Consider the following 23,823-nt stretch of genomic DNA (forward strand, 5'->3'; position numbering starts at 1 on the left):
AATAGGCAAGCAAAGAAAACATTCTAGTTGTGTCCTTGTATGCTCTATGTCAGGGGTGCCCAAAAGGTAGATCGTGATCTACCAGTAGATCACAAAGGCTGTGTAGGTAGATCACATGACTGGCCCCTAAAAATATAATTAAAACCACAAAACCCCTCTTTTTGACATCTGTCAATTAAGGCAACTTGATTGACATCAAGAAGGGCCTGTCATCTCCATTCATGGCTTCTAAAGTAGGCAAATTGGGGGGCAATGCTTTGTTTTCGTAGCTTTACAAAGAACCTGAAAACCTACCACTTCCATACATGGAATGACGTTTTTTTTCCCCCCACTATTTCCCATTCGATGTGTGTGTTATGTCAGTGCCGCTATTCCAAAGCCCCCTAACATACATTTTTTTGGGGTTAGGGTTAGACTGGTTAAACTGGTGAGTCTGGAATCTGTTTGAAATGCATATAAAATACAATATCACGATATGTTCCCAAGCTGTATCACGATACACGATTTTATCACGATTCCTTTTCAAATTGTTTTTTATGGTTATTTTTCAAGTTACTTGACAAAAACTAGACTCTCTGGGTTCCTTTTGGGAGGTCTAAATTGAACTTTACAAGTATGTAAATCTGACAGTATACAAATGAAACCAAATGGACCCTTACGGGTCCATTTGGTTTCATTTGTATACTGTCAGAGTTAAAGTTATACTATGTAACTTTTTTTATAAAACATATCTTAAAATTGTCCTAACTATTAAATCGCTAAAGTTTTAGAACCCCCACTCCGTTAATTTCAGCCCCAAAAGCCTTTTCTTTATATGTTTTCTACTTATCACATTGAGCTGGTCATTCTAAAAGTAGCTCTCAAGTGAAAGAAGTGTGGGCACCCCTGCTCTATGTGGACATAAATAAATGGGTGTGTGTGTGTGTGTGTGTGTGTGTGTGTGTGTGTGTGTGTGTGTGTGTGTGTGTGTGTGTGTGTGTGTGTGTGTGTGTGTGTGTGTGTGTGTGTGTGTGTGTGTGTGTGTGTGTGTGTGTGTGTGTGTGCGTGCGTGTGTGTGTGCGTGTGTGTGTGCGTGCGCATGTGTGCGTGCGTTGTAGTGGCCCTTGCTGTGGATGGGGAGTTCTATGTGAGTGGAGGTGGGCTCAGCAGTAGGTTCCGCGTGGCGCGCATCGCCTTCCACTGGGGGATCTGCAACGCCTCGTCAGACGGATCGGAACACAGCCTCAATGGCATGAAATATCCACTGGAGGTACACTGTCTGTCTGTCTGTCTGTCTGTCTGTCTGTCTGTCTGTCTGTCTGTCTGTCTGTCTGTCTGTCTAACCTCCTATCTATCCATCTACCAGTGGTGTAAAGTTACTAAGTACATTTACTTACGTACTGTAGTCAGTGGTGGATAAAGTACTACATTTTTTTACTTGAGTAAAAGTATCAATACTGCAATGTAAAAATACTCTGTTAGGGTGCCCTCACACCAAAATACCTATGAGAGTGGAATCCGCATTCCGCCAATGCATTTCAATGAGAAGGGTGCGGTTTCATGTCAGTAGAGGATTTCTGCAAAAAACGCTCCATTCTCACTGAAATGCATTGGCAGAACGTGGATTTCACTCTCATAGGTATTTTGGTGTGAGGGCACCCTTACTAGTAAAAGTCCCGAATTCAAAATGTACTTGAGTAAAATTACGAAAGTATTGGCATCAAAATGTACTAAAAGTACCAAAAGTAAAAGTACAAAATGTTTGAAAATAGTCGATCTACAAGCTCACAACGCGCCGCATCGCGACGCGTTGTGAGCTTGTAGATCGTCTATTTTCAAATAGCCAAGGTATAAAATAGGGCTAAAGTGGTTTGTGTGTGTTTTATAATATTGTAATTTATATCTGCAAAGTAACTAGTAACTAAAGTTTTCAAATAACTTTAGTGGAGTAAAAGTAAAATATTTTGGATCTGAGATGTAGTGGAGTAGAAGTAAACGTATTGGAAATTGGAAATACTCAAGTAAAGTACAAATGACTCAAAAGTGTACTTAAGTACAGTACTTAAGGAAATGTACTTAGATACTTTACACCACTGCTAAGTACATTTACTTACGTACTGTACTGAAGTAACATTTTGAGGTGTTTGTACTTTACTTGGCTATTTCCAATTTCCAATACTTTTACTTCTACTCCACTACATGTCGGATCCAAATGTTTTTACTCCACTGCATTTATTTGAAAACTTTAGTTACTTTGCAGATATAAATTATAATATTATAAAACATACGTAAACCACTTTAGCCCTATTTTCTACCTTGGCTATTAGAAAATGGCCGATCTACAAGCTCACAACGTGTCGCAATGCAACATTGGTGTGAGCTATTTTCAAAATGTTATGATATTTTAATCCCAATACTTTTGTACTTTTACTCGAGTGCATTTTGAAACACAGACTTTTACTTGTAACAGAGTATTTCTATATTGCAGTATTGATCATTTGTAACAGAGTATTTCTATATTGCAGTATTGATCATTTGTAACAGAGTATTTCTATATTGCAGTATTGATCATTTGTAACAGAGTATTTCTATATTGCAGTATTGATCATTTGTAACAGAGTATTTCTATATTGCAGTATTGATACTTTGAAAACATCAAAACATCTGAGTACCTTTTTCCACCACTGCCACCTATCTATCTACCCCCCCCCCCCCTCTCTCTCTCTCTCTCTCTATTCAAATTCAAAAGCTTTATTGGCATGATAAAATATGTCTTACATTGCCAAAGCATACATACTGTATATAACTAGGGCTGGGATGCGATTAACATTTTAATCTAATTAATTACAGGCTCTTTGATTAATTAATCGCAATTAATCGCATTTTAATCGCACATCGATATTAGACCTGAGAAGCATTTTTTTTCAAGTAAAACACATTTTGTTGTACGAGTGAATCAACGAGTGAGTTTTTTAAATCTCAATTTCGCATCCACTGGGCCAAGCAAAGCGCTCTGCTCGGCTACTTCTCCCTTTGCGTTTGTTGTCTCTTCTTGGTTGGTGCATCGCTATGATCGGTATGCCCGAAACTGAAGGTTCTGTGATGCAAAAACTAAGTGCGATTAAAATGCGTTAATTTTTTTAATCGCGGTAATTTTCTGTAATTAATTAATCGCAATTAATCAATTAAAGTCCCAGCCTTATATATAACATAAAACAAATCATAACATTGCGTATACAGGGACAACAACAAGTGAATAACAAACGTCCTTACAGTAATAATAGTGTAGGCTCCTAGGGTGCTGCGTTGCTGTCCGCTATCGAGCCTGGCTCTTTAGTAGACTGGTAACGTATGCGCCTTGTAATAGTAGCGGCCCGGGTTGGCCTCCCGGGGGTGCTAGGTCGTACGCTACAAGAGTAATAATGAAAACAAGTGAATAACAAACTATGATAGCAGTGATACGCAGCAGTTAGTGATTTTGTTTAGCCAGATGTCCTTGGCTCTTCTGACAACTCCACACATATTGTGCGGCCAAAAACGGTGCATTTAGACTGCTCTAAACATATTGAAGTGATGACGTATTGCTGGTGGATTCAAATTCTTTATATTTTCTTTAACCCATTTAGAATGGGTACACATTATAGTCTCAAACTTTAAATGGGTAAGAGGCCCGGCTCGCCGACTCGGAGCCGGGCGTGGAATGCGAGCGCCCAGTGGGCCACTTTTGGTAAGCAGAACTGGCGCTGCGGGATGAACCGAACGCCGGGGTAAGGTGCCCGATGCGATCGCTCATCAGACCCCACAAAAGGTGTTCCCTTGCACCCACAGGGGTCCCTGGGGACCTCCAGAGCACATGGGCCGACCCTCCACGCCCTCAAGCCCGACCTAGGGCACCTTTTCGGGGCACTGAACACCGAGCGCCGCCCTCCATAGCTCCGTGATGGAGGGTGTTCCCACTTTGGCTACTTACCTACGGTACGAGGCAGGGGCAGGGGACACTGCCCAAGGGGTCCCTGGAAGCTCCAGACATCCAGGGACCACCCTCCACGCTTCAAACCCGAGCTAGTGTATTATTATTTTATGCTTTAACTATTGAAAAATAGCAGATATACAAGCTCACAGCGCGGCACAGCGAGCTTGTATATCTGCTATTTTTGAAAAATCATGAAAATTTGAATTTTGACCTGATTCTATGTGTCTTTTGAATCCTTTTAAGATTTTTTGAAAAACCTATGTTTCTATGTCAGCAATCTGGCTAGCCATCGTCAAAGAAAAGGTCCTTTTCACTTAACTGGAGCTCAGTTAGTCTGTGTTTGAGAGACTACTATGTCAGTGGTTCTCAAACCTTTTCATAAGAAGGACCCCCAAAATGACATGTATTTGGCCACGGCCCCCATCTCAAAATATTTAGTTCCAGGGACCCCCCAGAAGCAAAATTTGAGATACAAACGTTTGCTTTAAGAATACATATATGTTCAAAGATTTGCTCACATTTTCACAACTTTTTCAAAAATAGCAGATCTACAAGCTCGCAGTGCGGCACTCGGTGCCGCGCTGTGAGCTTGTATATCTGCTATTTTTCCAATAGCTAAATAATTAAATAATTCTAGGCCTAAATTGGTTAATTTCAGGGAAAAATTATGTTTTAATGTCTTTATACAGTATGTGTAACATTGTAACAGGAAGTGTAGCTCTGTCTCCACCTCTCTCTCTCTCTGTCTCTCTCCCCATCCACTTGTTCATTCATCTGTCTGTCCGTTGGTCTGCCATACCCCCAGGGACGTGCTGGGCCCCTGATTCAGCCCGGGAAAAAGAGTTGGAGAGGCCCTAATTTTTTATTTTAGTTATATTTTGTCGTTGTCGGGTGGAAACCTTATATGTCCAAAACCGTTTGTTTTGTATTTATCATTTGAAAAATGATTTAAACTAGTGAAAACAGCCGATCTACAAGCACACAACGCCTCGCACCGCGAGGCGTTGTGTGCTTGTAGATCTGCTGTTTTCACTACTTTTGTGCAACGGCCTTGCATGATGAAGCAGGGCTTTGCTTTGTGAAAAAATGTATACATTTGAAACTTGGAGATACGAGGTTTCTGCCCGACAGTGACGATTTACTTTGTTGGCCGCACAGCCCCCAAAATGGAACGAAGGCCATCATTTTAGTTTTATTTTTTTCCTAATGGCCGGCCTGGACCGAGCGGTAATGAACCGGCCGTTCGGGAGTTGTCCCGCTTTTCCCAATGGCCAGCACGTCCCTGCATACCCCCCACCCACGTTAGTCTTTATCGTTTTATTTAACACTACTTTTCTAAAACCTTCCAGAAGACGTTCTGTAAGATTGTGCTGTTTCTTCCCCTGTCTCCAGATGCAGATCTACTGCTATGACCCAGATCAGTACCAGAGTCTGGATGACGCAGTGAAGGACGGAGGGAGGATCGCTGCCCTGGCTGTGCTGTTTGAGGTACGGTAGGTCTGCGTGTCAACCCGTCGGCAGGGGCCGGGAGGAGGGTATTGCAAATGGGGATGGGACGATAAGCGATATTAACGTTTATCGTGATTAAAAAACACTAACGATAATCGTATCGTGGAGATTTAATTCATCGTGATTATCGTCCTCCGTCATGCACTGGGGATCAATTCACCTTTTACCATTTAAACCCTCTATTGGTAAAACGTACTTATAATATACGTATACTTGAGTCAAGTACGTGATACAGTCTTATTTTTCACTCTCTACCAAATCTCTTTGTCAAAACATTGCCGATCTACAAGCTCTAAGTGAGATTGTAGATCTGCTATTTCTTGGCAAACTTTCCCCCCCAGGATAATGGATGTTGGGGATGTTTTGATTATCGCGATTTCTTTGGTCACAATAATCGTGATAAGACATTTTCATATCGTGCCATCCCTAATTGCAAATGGGCATTAACCCATTTAGGCCTACAGTTATTGAATGCTTTAACTATTGAAAAATAGCAGATATACAAGCTCACAGCGCGGCACCGAGTGCCGCGCTGTGAGCTTGTAGATCTGCTATTTTTGAAAAATCGTGAAAATGTGTGCACATTTTTCAATATATATTTTTCAAAACAGACTTTTGTGACTCAAATCTCTGCTTCTGGGTGGTCCCTGGAACAACATATTTTGAGATGGGGTCTGCGGCCGAATACATGTAATTTTGGGTGTCCTTGACATGAAAAAGTTTGAGAACAGCTGATTTAGAGGAAGGATTTAGAAGTCGGGTCAAAGATCGGGTCAAAGATATTCAAAGACTTGCACACATTTTCACGATTTAAAAAAATAGCAGATCTACAAGCTCGCAGCGCGGCACTCGGTGCCGCGCATTCCAGGTATTTGAGAGTTAATGAGACTAAAGTGTGGAGGGAGGCACATTGGCCTTCAGACATGCATGGCTCCAATTTGGCTTGTCTACTATTATACTTTATATATGTTGGATATGACATACAGTACATGATTATTATACTGTATTATTACACAGCTTGGTTGAATGCTTGATTCTTAAAGGTGATACACCATGCATTTAAAAAGTATTTATGTCATATTGTTTATGTCCCAAAAAGGTTTTTCAAAAGGTTTGAGGCTAAATTACCACTCCTGAATAGAGAGCCTCTCTCATTTTTGAATGATGACGTCACAATCGGCAGCAAATCTGGATAGCCTGTTTTGAGAACCCGTGGGATACTTTTAACCTTCGCCTTCTCAAAACCAGAGAAAGACACAACGGTCAGAAATGGGACTTTGTGAGGATAGAAGGTGCTAGTGGGACCCCAAAAAAAGGTTTTAAAATAGGAAAAGTGAAATTTCATGGTGTATCACCTTTAATGGTCAATCACTGAAATCAACGGTGTGTTATTCCTTGATAACAGACCGTTCCGCTCGATAGCAGACCGATGCCTAATCAAAGGTTCAGGGCACCTGGCTGCACTGCGTGAATGTTATTCTGTATCCAACATGTCAGCCATGTAAACAAACACACAGTGTCATTTACAACTAAACGTTGCTCTCAAGAATGTTTTTGAAAACATTTAAAGCTAGAAATAGGTGATGCAGTAAGTAACCAAATATGGATTCTATTTGATCAACTCCTTTTGTTTTTACTTTGGGTCAAATGATTAATTCATTTATTAAGTAGCCGTGTAATAAGCGGGATAACGTCTGGCTCAGCGGTCATTGTCGTGAAATAAAAGTCCCTTCGGGCCTGATGCCTGTCGGGATTTTTTATTTCTCGATAATGAGACGGACGTTATCCTTGACTTAGCTTTAACACTCAAATACCTGGAACGCGCCCGAGTCGTGTTAGATTTTAACCACTTTAACCACTATTTTATGCCTTAACTATTGAAAAATAGCAGATATACAAGCTCACAGCGCGGCACCGAGTGCCGCGCTGCGAGCTTGTAGATCTGCTATTTTTGAAAAAACGTGAAAATGTGTGCAAGTCTTTGAATATCTTTGACCCGATCTTTGACCTGACTTCTAAATCCTTCCTCTATATCAGTGCATGGTTCTCAAACTTTTTCATGTCAAGGACGCCCAAAATTACAGGTATTTAGCCACAGACCCCATCTCAAAATATGTTGTTCCAGGGACCCCCCAGAAGCAAATATTTGAGTTACAAATGTTCGCTTTTAAATAGATATATTCAAAGACTTGCAAAGAATGGTTAAAGCAGTCAATAATCCTAGGCCTAATGGGTTAACAGTGGGTTGTTTTCTGCTCCACAGGCCACCCTAGAAGACAACGAGAAGCTCACACCTATCATAGAGGCTGTGGACTCTGCCAGCAGGTTTGGTATGTCGGACACTGCTCCTACAATTTTTGCCCTAAAATCACGCGAATCGGTACACAGTATGTCTACACTCATCTCATCAACATGGACCTGTCCCATTTAGCGCCACCTTCAGGCCGATTTTTTCAAACACATTTTTGGACACTACTCCTACAAATTTTGACCTAAAATCATGCAAATCGGTACACACTTGCTCTACGCTCATGTCATCAACATGGATCTCTCCCATTTAGCGCCACTTTCAGGCCGAGTTTCAATTACACATTTTTGGACACTACTCCTACAGATTTTGCCCTAAAATCACGCAAATCGGTACACAGTATGTCTACACTCATGTCATCAACATGGATCTGTCCCATATAGTGCCACCATCAGGCCGATTTTTTCAAACACATTTTTGGACACTGCTCCTACACATTTTGGCCTAAAATCACGCTGCGACCTGACGGTCACTCACTGGTATGAACCTTATTTCTTATCATCAAAACAAGTGGCTGATGATTTAACCACTTCAACCCTCTGGACTCCACCGCACCGATTTCTTTGTTGGAAGAAGTCGGAAAGAGTCTGCTGCCGACAAACTGCAGTCGGCGTCTTGTCGGCAAGAGACGATTGCCGTCGATAGCACTGTGGGAACCCGTCGATGAAGAGCTGAACATGTTCAGTTCAGTCGTTTACTATCCTGGCTAGCCTCGGTAGAGATGAGATGGTAAACACTCCACTGCAGCGTGGACCTCTAGTCTCCTATACTCGTGCAGAAACAAGCCTAAATAAGCCAGATACGTTTTCCCGTCGCACATTTGAACTAAATACCTATTCTCAATCTCAACTCTCAATTCCTATTCTGTACAGATCGGCAAAACACTGGCACACAGAGATCAGCGCAAAAACAGTGTTCTTTCGGACGACTATAGAGCCTGTGCTGAGCCTGTGCCAACTAAATGCCACAGACTGCCAGTCTGAACGAGTTGGAAAGAGTCCCTTGTAGTCTGTTTGCTGGAGAGCTAGTCTCGCGTAGCCAGACAACTATTCCACAATCTCCGAATGCTATATAGAGTCTGGAACGGCAGCTCCCGAACGGCGAGTATCGGAAGTAGCCAGTGCTGCACTGAACTGTAGTCCCATTGGAAACGTAACAGAAACACAATAGCTCAGACAAAGTCATTCGAGCAGCCTATTCTTGTTATGAGAGTATAGTTTAAGAAAACGTTTGAAAACATCATGGAGGTGACACCAATAACACCAGAGAAAGACGAAATAAAGCCCCCAAAAATGTTGAAAGGAGACTTAACGCTTCCAGTAGGACATGTTATTGTTACTGCACCAAGGGAGCGGTTGCGTCACATCCGCTTTATCTCGCACTCATCGTTTCTTCTTCCGTTTGCCAGACTGTATGCCGGGAGCATTTGCCCAAATCGCGGAGGCAACAGTCTGGCCACGCGAGACTACTGGAGAGCCAACTTAAGTGGTTAATCATCATGAATTGGAAGTGATAAAATGGTGGTGTGTGTATTGTGATCTTTGTGACACAGGTAAGAGTGGTCCTGTGGATGCGTTGGTCCTGCGAGCCTTGATGCCCAACAACACAGATAAATACTACATCTACAACGGCTCCCTCACCTCCCCCCCGTGCTCCGAGACGGTGGAGTGGATCGTCTTCAAACACACTGCAGCCATCTCTGACACGCAGGTCACACTCACACACACACACACACACACACACAAGCACGCACACACCCACCCACACGCACGCACCCACCCATGCACGCACGCACGCACGCACGCACGCACGCACGCACGCACGCACGCACGCACGCACGCACGCACGCACGCACGCACGCACACACCCACCCACACACACCCACGCACGCACGCACGCACGCACGCACGCACGCACGCACGCACGCACGCACGCACGCACGCACGCACGCACGCACGCACGCACGCACGCACGCACACACACACACACACACACACACACACAAAAGACTTGACAGAAAATTCCAATTTTATGCTGTCAGGCTGTCACTGTCTGCCACCTCAGGCAAATTGCTACCAAACACATACGGTACACAAACCATATGGTCCCATGTGTGTGCACGCGTACTGAATGTGCTCTTGCATTTCTCTCCATTTCTCTAGCTCTCCTTCTTTAACCCTGCAAGGCCCAGCGTTGCTTTTTGGCAACATTTTTTAAATCATTTTTTTTTTTAAATGATAGAATTAGTTTTCCTGTTCTTTTTTCACATTAACATCACCATTAAATCCTATTGTTTAGTATTACAATGCCATTGGCCACGATATTTGCATATAAATACCCCCCCACATAGGCTGACATTCACACCTCCCAGAGAAGTTGAAATTCCAACGTCTGGACGAACAACATCTCACTTTTTAACTGAAGCTATTCCTCACTAAAACATAAGTAAAATGCCTGTAATATTTTTTTTCGTGATCATTAGAATGTCTAGAACACGTGCATGTGTTAATATTGTGAAAAATATCCCAAAATGCAAATTAGAGCATGATTTATGATTTATGATTTATGGCTATAAAACCTTACAAAAACATTATTATTTTTTTTAAATTTCATTTTTTCCTGTGATTAGGACTCCTACAACACCATCTGATTTAAAAAAAATAAATTGGCCAGTAGAAATTAATTCGGGTCTTGCAGGGTTAAGCATTCGTCTCTTCCACCCACACACCCACCCCTCCCCACGCATGCAGTCGCACACGAACTATTCTGTACACTGTATTCTTGGTGCACCTACTGTGGCAGCTATTCCTTACAGACAGATCATTTTAAAGGCTGGGCATTCTAATACTGTATAGAACTGTACAGTTATATTTTGGCGTTCTCATGAAACAATAAATACCTTGGGGACCTCATACTGTATGTCCAAAACTGCTACTTAACAGGATTCTAAGTAGCTATTTTCAGTACTTATTGTGTCTCTAATTTATGATTTTTTCTTAGATTTCTTCATGAAAGAATGTTTTGAAATAATAATAATTAAACGAAATGTAGGAAACAAAAAAACTAAGGGACTCACAAAAATGTGTCTGCGACCCACAAATGGGTCCCGACCCATGCAGTGTTTGGGAAACAGTGTATTGGAACATTCATTACCTTATACATTTTTGAACATTGCCATTGATGGCCCAAGGCTGCTATAAGGGCTCCTTGGGCAACAGGTGGTAGCTGGGGTGGTGGAGCGTGAGCAGCGTAATGAACAGTGTAATGAAGGCGGCAGGCATTGGCAGCAGCCAAAAGAAGCATGAATGCATGAATGTGTAGTTTAAATACTCTGAGATTGAAGTGAGTACAGTATGTGGAGCTGAGTCAGTCACCAGTTTCAGTCACCAGTTTCCTGACTGAAATTGCTCTGTGCATGTGATGGCTGAGTGGTTAGTGTCCATACCTAGGACTCCGGAGGCCCCAGAGGTCGCAGGTACGATTCCCCGCTCCAGCTATCACTGCTCCCCTCTCCCCCGCACTCCTTGTGAGCAGCACTGGGTTCAGCTGGGTTAAGCTGGAGAAAAAAAGCAAAAAGCAGCTGGGTTGGGCTGCGATATCTGAATTTCCCTCGCGGGATGAGTAGGTATTTCATTTCATTCATGTGAGATGCTTTTGTGTGTTAGATTTAGGTGGCATTTAGGTTTTAGGTTAGCACGGTGGCACAGCTAGAAGGTCCTGGGTTCGATTCCCGCCAGGGGACGCTGTGGGCGCTGGGGGCGTGTTCCCTCCTCCTAACCTAACCTAACCCTATATAGGTGGGGTTGGCGAAAAGGCCTTTCTGTGTGGAGTTTGCATGTTCTCCCCGTGTCTCCTAGGGTAGGTACCCTCACAAAAACATGCAGTAATCCTGGTCTCTATACTGCCTCCCCCTGGGCAGCAGGGGAGCCTGATGAAGGGGAAAGTTACTGGTTTGAATAACGTGTTCCTTCCACGCGCTACGTCCAACCAGGGAAGCACCTGTCAGGTGATAAGAAGCTCCCAAGGTTGGCAGAGGGATTACAGCTTAGGCAATTGGCACAGGGTGAAAAAGGGGTTACAAAGAATCGTGGGATAAAAATACAAATAAAAGATTTAGGTGTGCCAATGTGCAGGCACTGACAATACCACAAGCGTAATTTGTATTGGGTTGATGGGTTTAATAAACCCAAGGGCCCCCCTACTGGTGACAGTATTATAAATTCATAGGCTATTATATCGTCGTTGTCGGGTGAAAACCTTGTATGTCCAAAACTGTTCGTTTTGCATTTTTCATTTTAAAAATGATTGAAACTAGTGAAAACAGCCGATCTACAAGCAGGTGCGAGGCGTTGTGTGCTTGTAGATCTGCTGTTTTCACTACTTTTGTGCGACGGCCTTGTACGATGAAGCAGGGCTTTGCTTTGCGAAAGAACATACAAATTTGAAACTTGGAGATACAAGGTTTACACCTGACAACGACAATATGTATTTTGTCATTTCCAATATATTAGGGGTCTCTAATCTCCTAATCTATGGGCCCCCCTCACAGCAGTACAGGGCGATCTAATTTCGCCCCTGGACAATACTGCTGCTCATTGGCAAACTCGTGGCTCTGGAGTCTGGGCACACATACAGTACTGTACATCTAACACACCACATTGATTGATACATTGATGGTATTATTCGCTGCAGCTGCGTTGCTGACTAGCCTGCCATCCACGTGTTTACCCTCCTGGAGTTTTCCTTTTACCTGCAGAGGAAAACACATTTTATGTCCCTTCAAAACCCCAAGTTGTACTCATATGCATTAGACACGCACGCACGCACGCACGCACGCACGCACGCACGCACGCACGCACGCACGCACGCACGCACGCACGCACGCACGCACGCACGCACGCACGCACGCACGCACGCACGCATCTTCAATATTTCACCAGAATTGCACAGAAATGGGACACATGGAACAGATAGTCCTCTCTTCTCTTCTCCTCTCAACTCAAACTGTTCTCTTCATCCTCTCTCCTCAGGGGCGCTGCAAGCTTGTAGATCTGCTATGTTTCAATAGTTAAAGCACAAAATAATGCGTAATAAATGCGTTCCCAGTCTAAATGGGTTAAACGCCCTCCCCTATGATGAACATTCATACGGGGGGCCCGCAGTGAATCCTTGTATCCAGGGCCTGTTCCTAAATACACATGGGTCTTTTAGGCCGGCTTTACACTGCCACTGAAATCTAGCCTGAATCAGATCTGAGTCACTTCAAAAGTGGAATCCGATTTTTTTTTAAATAGTCTAAATCCAAACATGTCACATTCAGGTCACATGAAATCCGATTTTGAAAAACCACATCCAGAGGTAGTTTCAAATCCGATCCATATCGGATCTGAGGACATCTGACTCAGTCTGAAAGCAACAACCACATCCACCCCATTGACTTATATGCAGGTCACATTCAAGTCACATCAAACTGGCCCAAGCGTCACTTGCTGCGCGAGCAGCGCGACCCGATCGCGGCTGTAAATTACATCATTACAGAGCGCGAGTATTTACTATTTGATTACAGCTCACTGAGCACATGAGAAAAACAAAAGAGAAGAGAGAAAACACGTGAGCTAAACAGTGAAAACGAGAGAGAAGAGCGAAACACAAGAGTAAAGAAAAGAAGAGAGAAAAACAATATTAACGTGTGTTTACTATGGTCTATTATGTCGCATTTCCTGAACGTAATCAGAACGTAATCAACCAGCGTCGACGTAGTGACGTAACGTCATGACGCCTACGTCGTTACCACGGTAACCAATGCATACATGTCGCCGCAGGGCAGCTTTGGGCTAACGCTGTCTGAACGCACAGATCAGATCTGTGTCACTTGCAAATGCAGTGTGAAAAGTCAGGCCAAAAGATCAGATTTGAGAACAAATCGGATTTGGGCTGGATTTGACTGCAGTGTAAAGCCGGCCTTAGTGTGCGTGTGTAATATGCATCACTTCTCTGAGACATTCACCTCAGGGAAAGGAGTGTTCTGCAGGCATAAAAGATTTAGCACCCCCGTCTCTCTCTCTTCCTCTCTCTCTCTCTGTCCCTGTCTCTCTCTCCCTCTCTCTCTCTCTGTCTCTCTGTCTCTCTCTCTCTCTCTCTCTCTCTCTCTCTCTCTCTCTCTCTCTCTCTCTCTCTCTCTCTATTCGGTGGCCTCTTTGGCCTTCTCGTCCCTCCCTCTTTCCCGTTCTCTTGTTCTCTGTCTTGGTTTATAATATTGAATCACTAAGCCCACCCCAACAACCTCTCTCTCTCTCTCTCTCTCTCTCTCTCTCTCTCTCTCATTCTGTTCCTCTCTCAACATTTAAATCAATTGCAATTCAGGAAACATACCGCCGTAATTGGCACACAGTCATTGTGCCATGGTTACATCACCAGAGCAACAGTACGCAATACAATACCCATCTCAAATTAGACTAAGGGAAAGCAAATGTATGAATCCCCCCCCCCCCCCATCTCTCTCTGTCTCTCTCATTGTCTCCTTGTCTATAACTCTGTCTGTTCCTCTTCTTTTTCCACCTGTCTCTCTTTCTCTCTGTCTCTCTCTGCCTCTTGTCTGTCCGTCCGTCTTGTCTTGTCTGTCTCTCTCTCTTTGTCTCTGTTTACTTACCCACCATTTCCTCTGCCAATCATCGTGTTAGTCGGAGAGCCCAGGCCCAAAAGCTCAAAGAATAGGATTTTACCTGTGACGTCATGACATACTTTTTATTTTTGTTTTTGTCTATTCATTTGGTCATTAAGGTACACAGAATGAGAGGCCTGCTCTGCCGGAAACATTGCGGGGAAAAAAAAAAGTCCCATCGAAACCTCAAAAAAATCGAACCTCTGTTCGAAGTGGAGCTGTGTGTGTGTGTGTGTGTGTGTGTGTGTGTGTGTGTGTGTGTGTGTGTGTGTGTGTGTGTGTGTGTGTGTGTGTGTGTGTGTGTGTGTGTGTGTGTGTGTGTGTGTGTGTGTGTGTGCAACAGCGCCCCTCCCTTAACATGTGTGGTCAGAAAAGGTTACTGCAGGCTACAGACAGACACGGAGACAGACAGACCCACACACACGGCCACGTATAGGGAGCTCCACACAGCTCCAAAAATAAATCTGCTTTAAGTAGCATGTGAGGGGTCAACTTCACGCAGGTTATATATATATATAGTGTGTGTGTGTGTGTGTGTTTTGTGTTGTGTGCGTGCGTGCGTGCGTGCGTGCGTGCGTGCCATGCAGCTGGAGGTGTTCTGCGAGGTGATGACCCTGGAGCAGGCGGGCTACGTGATGCTGACCGACTACCTCCAGAACAACTTCAGGGAGCAGCAGCCGCAGCAGTTCATGGGCCAGGTGTTCTCCTCCTACACAGGGGTGGAGGAGGTGCTCACACCCAGTAAGTGTTATAGCAGCAGTTCATGGACCAGGTGTTCTCCTCCTACACGGGGGTGGAGGAGGTGCTCACACCCAGTAAGTGCTATAGCAGCAGTTCATGGACCAGGTGTTCTCCTCCTACACGGGGGTGGAGGAGGTGCTCACACCCAGTAAGTGCTATAGCAGCAGTTCATGGACCAGGTGTTCTCCTCCTACACGGGGGTGGAGGAGGTGCTCACACCCAGTAAGTGCTATAGCAGCAGTTCATGGTCCAGGTGTTCTCCTCCTACACAGGGGTGGAGGAGGTGCTCACACCCAGTAAGTGTTCATGGGCCAGGTGTTCTCCTCCTACACGGGGGTGGAGGAGGTGCTCACACCCAGTAAGTGCAGTTCATGAGCCAGGTGTTCTCCTCCTACACGGGGGTGGAGGAGGTGCTCACACCCAGTAAGTGTTATAGCAGCAGTTCATGGGCCAGGTGTTCTCCTCCTACACGGGGGTGGAGGAGGTGCTCACACCCAGTAAGTGCTATAGCAGCAGTTCATGGGCCAGGTGTTCTCCTCCTACACGGGGGTGGAGGAGGTGCTCACACCCAGTAAGTGCTTTCATGGGCCAGGTGTTCTCCTCCTACACAGGGGTGGAGGAGGTGCTCACACCCAGTAAGTGTTATAGCAGCAGTTCATGGGCCAGGTGTTCTCCTCCTACACGGGGGTGGAGGAGGTGCTCACACCCAGTAAGTGTTATAGCAGCAGTTCATGGGCCAGGTGTTCTCCTCCTACACGGGGGTGGAGGAGGTGCTCACACCCAGTAAGTGTTATAGCAGCAGTTCATGGGCCAGGTGTTCTCCTCCTACACAGGGGTGGAGGAGGTGCTCACACCCAGTAAGTGTTCATGGGCCAGGTGTTCTCCTCCTACACGGGGGTGGAGGAGGTGCTCACACCCAGTAAGTGTTCATGGGCCAGGTGTTCTCCTCCTACACGGGGGTGGAGGAGGTGCTCACACCCAGTAAGTGCAGTTCATGAGCCAGGTGTTCTCCTCCTACACGGGGGTGGAGGAGGTGCTCACACCCAGTAAGTGCTATAGATCAGGGGTTCCCAAACTTTTTTGTCTCGGGGCACCCCATAAATATTGTTTTAATCCGAGGCACCCCTACATTATAATTTTCACTCCCAGCACCTTATATTTATAGCATATCGTCGTTGTCGGGTGGAATCTTTGTATGTCCAAAATGGTTTTGTATTTATCATCTAAATAATGTACTAAACTAGTGAAAACAGCCGATCTACAAGCACACAACGCCTCGCATCGCGAGGCGTTGTGTGCTTGTAGATCGGCTGTTTTCACTAGTTTTGTGCAACAGTCTTGTATGATGAAGCAGGGCTTTGCTTTACCAAAAGACGTACACATTTGAAACTTGGAGATACGAGGTTTCTGCCCGACAGTGACGATATTTTAGTGATTATGTTGTGAGGAAAACGTTGAGATAACGGCCATTTTGGTTAGAACTGACTGAAAATAACTCTGTAATTAAAGTTTAAAATTATACTAAATATTTTTTCAAGTGTCCAAATAAATTCCAAATATTATCAAATTATCTCGCGGCACCCCTGGACTGCCGTCGCGGCACCCCAGGGTGCCCCGTCACCCACTTTGAAAACCCCTGCTATAGATATCAGTGTTGATTTCGTCGACTTAGGCCATGGCTACACGGAGCTGGATATTTCATATATCCTGGTTTTTCAGATATCCACCTAGAAAAATATCTAGGTCCACACAAGAAAGATATCTAGGTCTACGATAATCTGAGTCCCCAGAACTCCACTGGGGGACAAGCACACACACACACACAGTAAAGTCTTAAGAGATATCCGGGTATCGTGTCTACACGGATCCAGTGAATCGGATATTTTTCAATGTCTTCACTTATTTATCCGGTTTAAAAAATATCCAGCTTCATGTGGCTGCAAGCCCCAACAGCACAAAGAAATGTCTAGCCTCAGAAATATCCAGCTCCGTGTAGCCATGGCCTTAAAACTATGACGAAAAATGTTTGTCGACTGCGTTTTTTTCACTGACGAAAACTAAATAAAAACTAAATAAAAAGTAAGCTGTGATGACTAAAACTAAGACTAAATATATTGACAATTTCGTCAACAAAATAAAAACTAGACTAAAACGTTAGGGAAGGACTAGTGGAGAAGAGAGTCATTTTATGTTTGTTTGCTCTCAGGTGTTGCATGCTGAAAATAGCCGATCTACAAGCTCACAACGCGTCGCGCTGCGACGCGTTGTGAGCTTGTAGATCTGCTATTTTCAGCATGCAACCAAGTGTAAAATCATTCATTACGATGCCATCAAGGCCTTCCAAAATACATTTCAGTTGACTAAATCAACTGTAGATTTAGTCGACTAAAATCTTATATTATTTAGTCGACTAAAATTAGACTAAAACTAAAACTTTTTAGGTGACTAAATTATGACTAAAACTAAAATACATTTTATTCAAAAGACTGACTAAAACTAAATCCAAAATTGGTGTAAAAAACAACACTGCTATAGATCATTCATGAATAGTGATTTTTAGTATTCGAATTATTCGACCTCAAAGTATTCGAATAGTCGAATATTCGACAGAACTGGCCAAACTGTCAAATATTAACACTTATGTTGAAAAAATGATTTTTTTCTCTTCAATGGTCCGCGATGCCATGGTCTCCATAGACTTCCATGTAATTTATAGTGCACGGATCGTGCACGCCCATGCCTAGATGATGCACGCTGTTCACAGCTTTCAAACAAAATAATCCGCTTGGAAATCCGTTCAGGCATTCATGATTTAGCAGCCATTATGTTTTCTTCAGATGTAAACAAACATGGCTGCCATGTTTGAAAGAATGGGTTGGTATGGGGGTTAAACATGCAATTTCGCGATCGCGATCATGCCTAATACATTTCTGGAGGTAAAAAAAAAACATAAAAAAAAAAAAAAAAAAAAGGCCCAAACTCGGGAAACTCTGGGTTGGCACAGGGGTAATCTGAGTTCCCAGAAATTCTTTTTTTTTCGCCACTAGCACAGGGGTGGTACCAATACAAACTCGGGAAACTCGGGGTTGGCACCAGATGTGTTAAGTAAGCAAGAGGCGGACATTGTGAAAATAGCCGATCTACATGCTTGTGAGCATGTAGATCTGCTATTTTCACAATATTTGTCTGTGGAACCGAGTCACATTAAATGTAATACCTAAAATTCCAAGGGCTTGTCAGGGTGGGGGTCCCCAGTTCAAATATGTTTATTTTTGGGGGTCACGGCCTATAAAGGTTTGAGAACCCCTGGTATAGAGCATTAACAAATTCATCCACCAGGGGCATTGACAACTCATTCTTATGACTTCCTATAGCCAAGTTTTATAAACTATATATTTTTTAGAGACAGAGAAAAAAAAAACGAATATTCGACTTCTGTGAACATCGTCGAATAGTGACTTTGATATTCAAATTTTCTAATATTCTAATATTTGGCGAATGCCCAGTGCTCATGTTCAGTGACGGGAAAAGTACTCACAATGGTTTGAAGGTAAGACAGAAATATAAGCCAGATTTAGTCACTTTATTTACACTATATTTTAAGACCAGATTGATGAGTCGGGCCCCCTTGTTTACTTCATTGGTTCTCAACCTTTTCGTGCTTCGACCCCCAAAATAATCATATTAGTGCCCATGAAATTAACGGATTATAAAGTCCACGATGCCAGTCTCAGGTTGGCATCACCCCCGTTATCTTATTTTGAAGGCCAGAAGTCCACAGCGCAAACACTTCCGGTCTGACGTCATCGCGTCCTGCGTCGGAACCGATCGTTGTCCACGTGGAGTTGTGTAATGGCGGACCGGAGCTTTTATCCATGTGTAACATAAGCGAGCATCTGCCTCCATCCTAGCTTCTAAAGTGTAGTTTTGAGATAATGGACATTAAAGATGAGATCGGCCGTCCACCTCAATGTTATGGATGGGACTATTTTGTGCTCGTGGAGCCGTGATGATGCGAAATCAGCGACGGATTTCGTCTCCGGACCTCCGGCCATTGTTCTCGGTAATGTATCCGCCGTTACAGTAATATATTACTTTTCACGAGTATACTCGGGATTGGCACTCCAGGTACTCAAGTACTTTTCACGAGTCTTCGCGGGATTGGCACTATATGAGTTAACTGGGAACCCCCCCACCCTGACGAGCACTAAGAGTTGAGGCATTACATTTTGTACAACACAGTTCTCTTGTGAAAATACGCAAGGTGTTGTGAGCATGTAGATCTGCTATTTTCACATTTTCTGCCTCTAATATTTGACAATTCACCCTTTGTCAACTCCGGCCGTTGTCCCGCCCCTTTTCACATCCATTGGTTGCTGTGTCTTGGTGGGACACTCGGTGGGACACTCCATTCACTACCATTTTAATTCAGTTGCTTCGTATTGTTATTCTGTGTGTTCAATTCTAATTTCAAACTTGGTTTCAGTAAAATAGAGCTGCTCAGCGGCAGTATAGTGACTCAGCATGTTTTACATTTTTTCTGTTTCTCCAAAAACTATGTTTTAGCAAATTCAACATAAAAAAGGCGGAACTAGGGCGGGACAAGGCAGATAGAGCCTGCTGGTTGGTCAGTCAGGGACCAACCAGAAAGCTAACAAAGGGTTCATTTGTTAAAAATTAAAAGTCCTTAAATTGTCACTTTAGAAATGTGCAGACACCCTCTATACGCACTGTTGAGTGAGAAAACAATGTTACACATTGAGTTAATCATCTGCGGACCACCCACAATCATTTGGGGACCCCCCTGGGGGTCCCCGGCCCACAGGTTGAGAACCACTGCCCTAGGGTCCCACGGCACCCACTTTTAGAAACCCTTGAGTAAAGGCTTCAGAACATTTAGTACATTCAGGCAATAACGTCCTGCCTTTTATTTATCCAGGCAGGTTCTTTGAGCATGAACGCTCTTTTGCAGCAACCACAGTCTTATAGTAAGGGGATTTTATAAGATATTTGACCAATCTGCGAAGTAAATCGTTACCAAGAAATGTCTTCACCAATGTGTTTCTAAAGGTGTGTAATAGTATGTACTAAAAGGTTGAAACTCAACTCCCGGGGGAAACCTCATAAAAAAACTGATTTGTGTTTGTGTCCCATTAATTTACTGTACAGGAAAAAAATACAAAAAATAAATCTGCTTTAACTAACATGTGAGGGGTCAAACTAGGGGTTTTTCATGATGCTGAATCCATTGCAAGCATTGTTTTGCACGAAAAACATTCCGTGGGCTACAAATGGCCCCTACAGAACGGTGAAAAGTGATGATTCATCACTAAACCATCGTTTTGTGGGTCCGTTTTTAGCCCAAGGAATATTTTTCGTGCAAAACAAATGCTTGCAAATCATATTTATTTTTTGTATTTATTTCCTGTACAGTAAATTAATGGGACACAAACACAAATCAGTTTTTTATGAGGTTTCCCCCAGGAGTTGAATTTCAACCTTTTAGTACATATTATTACACACCTTTAGAAACACATTGGTGAAGACATTTCTTGGTAACGATTTACTTCTCAGATTGGTCAAATATCTTATAAAATCGCCTTACTAACTGAGAAGCTCCACTGTGAGCCTTGCTCAAGGGCATTGGGTGATGGGTGTTGAGGGGATGGTTCCACACCACTGGTTCCCAAACACATTTAAAACGTATTATTTCAAAACATTTTCCCTAAACAGCTTTTCACGAATAAAAGAAAAATGCAATGAATTTTTCTAAGTAATTTAAGATCTAATACATTCCATAAATTAGAAAACAAATATTTAAGGAGTTGAAAAAAAGTGAGCTTGGACCAGTTTGGGTCCCAGGCAAACATCTAATTTCTCTTTTGGGTCTCGACCTGAACAGTTTGGGAACCACTGCTCTACTAGTAAGGGGATTTTATAAGATATTTGACCAATCTGCGAAGTAAATCGTTACCAAGAAATTTCTTCACCAATGTGTTTCTAAAGGATGTGTAATAATATGTACTAAAAGGTTGAAATTCCACTCCCGGGGGAAACCTCATAAAAAAACTGATTTGTGTTTGTATTCCATTAATTTACTATACAGGGAAAAAAAAAAGAAATATATATATATATATATATATATATATATATATATATATATATCCTTTAAGTAGCATGTGAGGGGTCAAACTAGGGGTTTTTCATGATGCTGAATCCATTGCAAGCATTGGTTTTGCATGAAAAACATTCCTTGGGCTAAAAACAGACCCACAAAATGATGGTTTAGTGATGAATCATCACTTTTCACCATTTTGTAGGGGCCATTTGTTGCCCACGGAATGTTTTTGTGCAAAACAAATGCTTGCAATGGATTCAGCATCATGAAAAACCCCTAGTTTGACCCCTCACATACTACTTAAAGCTATACTGTGTAAGATGCTCAACTAGTGGTCAGTAGCCCTATAGCAAACCGCGGTCGCGTTCGCGTCTTTCGCCCGTTTTTCGTACCTTCACACCCCCGCGTCTGCCTCCACAACGCCGAGAGCTATCTTTAGAGGGGTCCCTGGTTCCTGTGCGTTCAGGCATTCCGGAGAAACGGACTACTTCACCCTGCCTGGTAGGCGAGATTACCTTTTGAGTAAAGAGACACACGGGCGACTACAAATATGGCGACCCCACTTCAAGATGCGCTGTGATTGGCCGGTAGTGTACCATGTGTGCATGATCGGCGATGTGATTGGGCAACGTATACACAACGTATACAGATGATGCAGATTACGTCATTTTGGCGCGAAATCCGGTCCACGGCCAGGATCATAGAAAACATATAAAGAGAAGGCTTCAGAAGCTGAAAATAACGGAGTGGGTGTTCTAAAACTTTAGCGATTTAACAGTTAGGACAATTTTAAGATTTGTTTTATAAAAAAAGTTACATGGTACAACTTTAAAGCATATTTATTTTTTGTATTTTTTTCCTGTATAGTAAAATTATGAGGTTTCCCCCGGGAGTTGAATTTCAACCTTTTAGTACATATTATTACACACCTTTAGAAACACATTGGTGAAGACATTTCTTGGTAACGATTTGCTTCGCAGATTTTCTTATGTTCCCCTTACTATACACAATGCAGCCTGCCTACAACAACAACCAGATGAGAACCATGTCGCTTTGTTGCCTTTTTCTCAAGGTCACCCAAGTCCTGCTTATAGAAAACACCACTTTGATTATGCTCTTTGCTTTTAGAAAATAAGACCCAGAGGTATGTAGGTCTCGTCACATGTCACCAGGCAGTTCTCTACTTTGTAGTTTGATTTCCTCTCTCTCAGCGAAGGCAATTTATTTTGGAGCCCCCTCTTTTTTAATTGAATTCAGATATGCAGCAGAGGCAATTTGCCTCTAATGATGTGGAGACGTGTTCCAGTTATTTTAATGTAGATAAATCTGGTATAAAGTAGGGCATTAACGACTTGTGATTTTTGCAAGTTGACTCGACTCAGTAAAAAGTTGAGTTGAAGTCGACTTTATCGTTTGATGACGTCATCACATCACACACATCCCCCCAATAATTATTTTGGGGGGTCCCCAGATGATTAACTTAATGTGAAACGTTGTTTTCTCACTCAACTGTAAACAAACCAACATAAAGCTTAAGTGTATAGAGGGTATCTTCACATTTCTAAAGTGCCAATTTAAGGACTTTTTAATACCTCTAAAATGGCAAATTAAACATTGGCCAAATTGTCAAATATACAGAGGCAGAAATTGTGAAAATAGCCAATCTACATGCTCACAACGCCTCGCCTCTGCTATTTTCAAAGTATAGGCCTATATATTTTTTTCCAACTTCGACTTTCGACTTTCTCTGGTGGGAGTCGACTTGTGTAATGAAGTCGACTGAGTCGACTTGTCGACGTTTTCGTTAATGCCCTAGTATAACGTAGGTGACGGTATGGCGCTCCACCACAGCAATCCTTCTCCCAGGGGTGCAGCGCATTGAAACTGGGATACAATTTACAATTTAGGCATTTAGCAGACGCTCTTAATCCAGAGCAATTTTCAATAACATAGCACTTACTATAGCACTCGCCTATCCTCAATGACCATACATGAAAGTTAGATTTTTTTTTTAGGTTTTATATAAAGCTTTTACTGAATAGGTGTTTGGTCTAGCTACGTTCTTTTTCTTAGATTGTGCATTTGATGTATTGACGTTGATGTATTGATCAGCCAACACAAGAATGCTGACAAGAACCCTTGCTAAAAACCCTAGTACAAAAATCCACTCGTCCGAGACAATTTACCCTCCAATTTACCCTCCAATTTACCCTCCTGGCCCCCAAACTGTGGAATAAACTGCCTGTCGAACTTACAACTACACTCACTCCCTGGCTTCCGCCGTGGACTGAAGACCAGTGTTACCAGATGGGAAATGTTGAATTATCGTACCGGAGGCTCAGAATTAGAGTATTTGACATGAAACTATCGTACACGGCCAAAAAAGAGAAATCACTCGCGTAAAAACGTAATTTCACCAAAAAATGCGTCTTTAGTGTAAGAAACGACCTCGTTTTAGACTCCTGCGTGACAAAAACGCATCAGATTTGCTGTGTGGAGGCAGGCAACTTCTTGGAGCTTACACAAATAAAAGC

General features: G+C 43.1%; 1 protein-coding gene across 1 annotated transcript in view; it reads left to right on the forward strand.

Moving 5' to 3' along the window:
- LOC308308953 (receptor-type tyrosine-protein phosphatase zeta-like) overlaps positions 1 to 23,823 on the forward strand; it is a gene marked incomplete at both ends in the record, with an annotated part of 110,844 nt that overhangs the window by 39,368 nt on the left and 47,653 nt on the right. The window contains 6 exons of the mRNA XM_080754408.1: positions 1,098 to 1,249; positions 5,345 to 5,440; positions 7,725 to 7,791; positions 9,322 to 9,479; positions 15,018 to 15,128; positions 15,986 to 16,028. Coding sequence (XP_080610534.1) covers positions 1,098 to 1,249; positions 5,345 to 5,440; positions 7,725 to 7,791; positions 9,322 to 9,479; positions 15,018 to 15,128; positions 15,986 to 16,028 — 627 coding nt within the window. The remainder of the gene's footprint in view (positions 1 to 1,097; positions 1,250 to 5,344; positions 5,441 to 7,724; positions 7,792 to 9,321; positions 9,480 to 15,017; positions 15,129 to 15,985; positions 16,029 to 23,823) is intronic.

This window comes from Nannobrachium achirus (genome assembly GCF_963921795.1).
Source record: "Nannobrachium achirus genome assembly, chromosome: 23".
Classification (NCBI taxonomy): Eukaryota; Metazoa; Chordata; class Actinopteri; order Myctophiformes; family Myctophidae; genus Nannobrachium; species Nannobrachium achirus.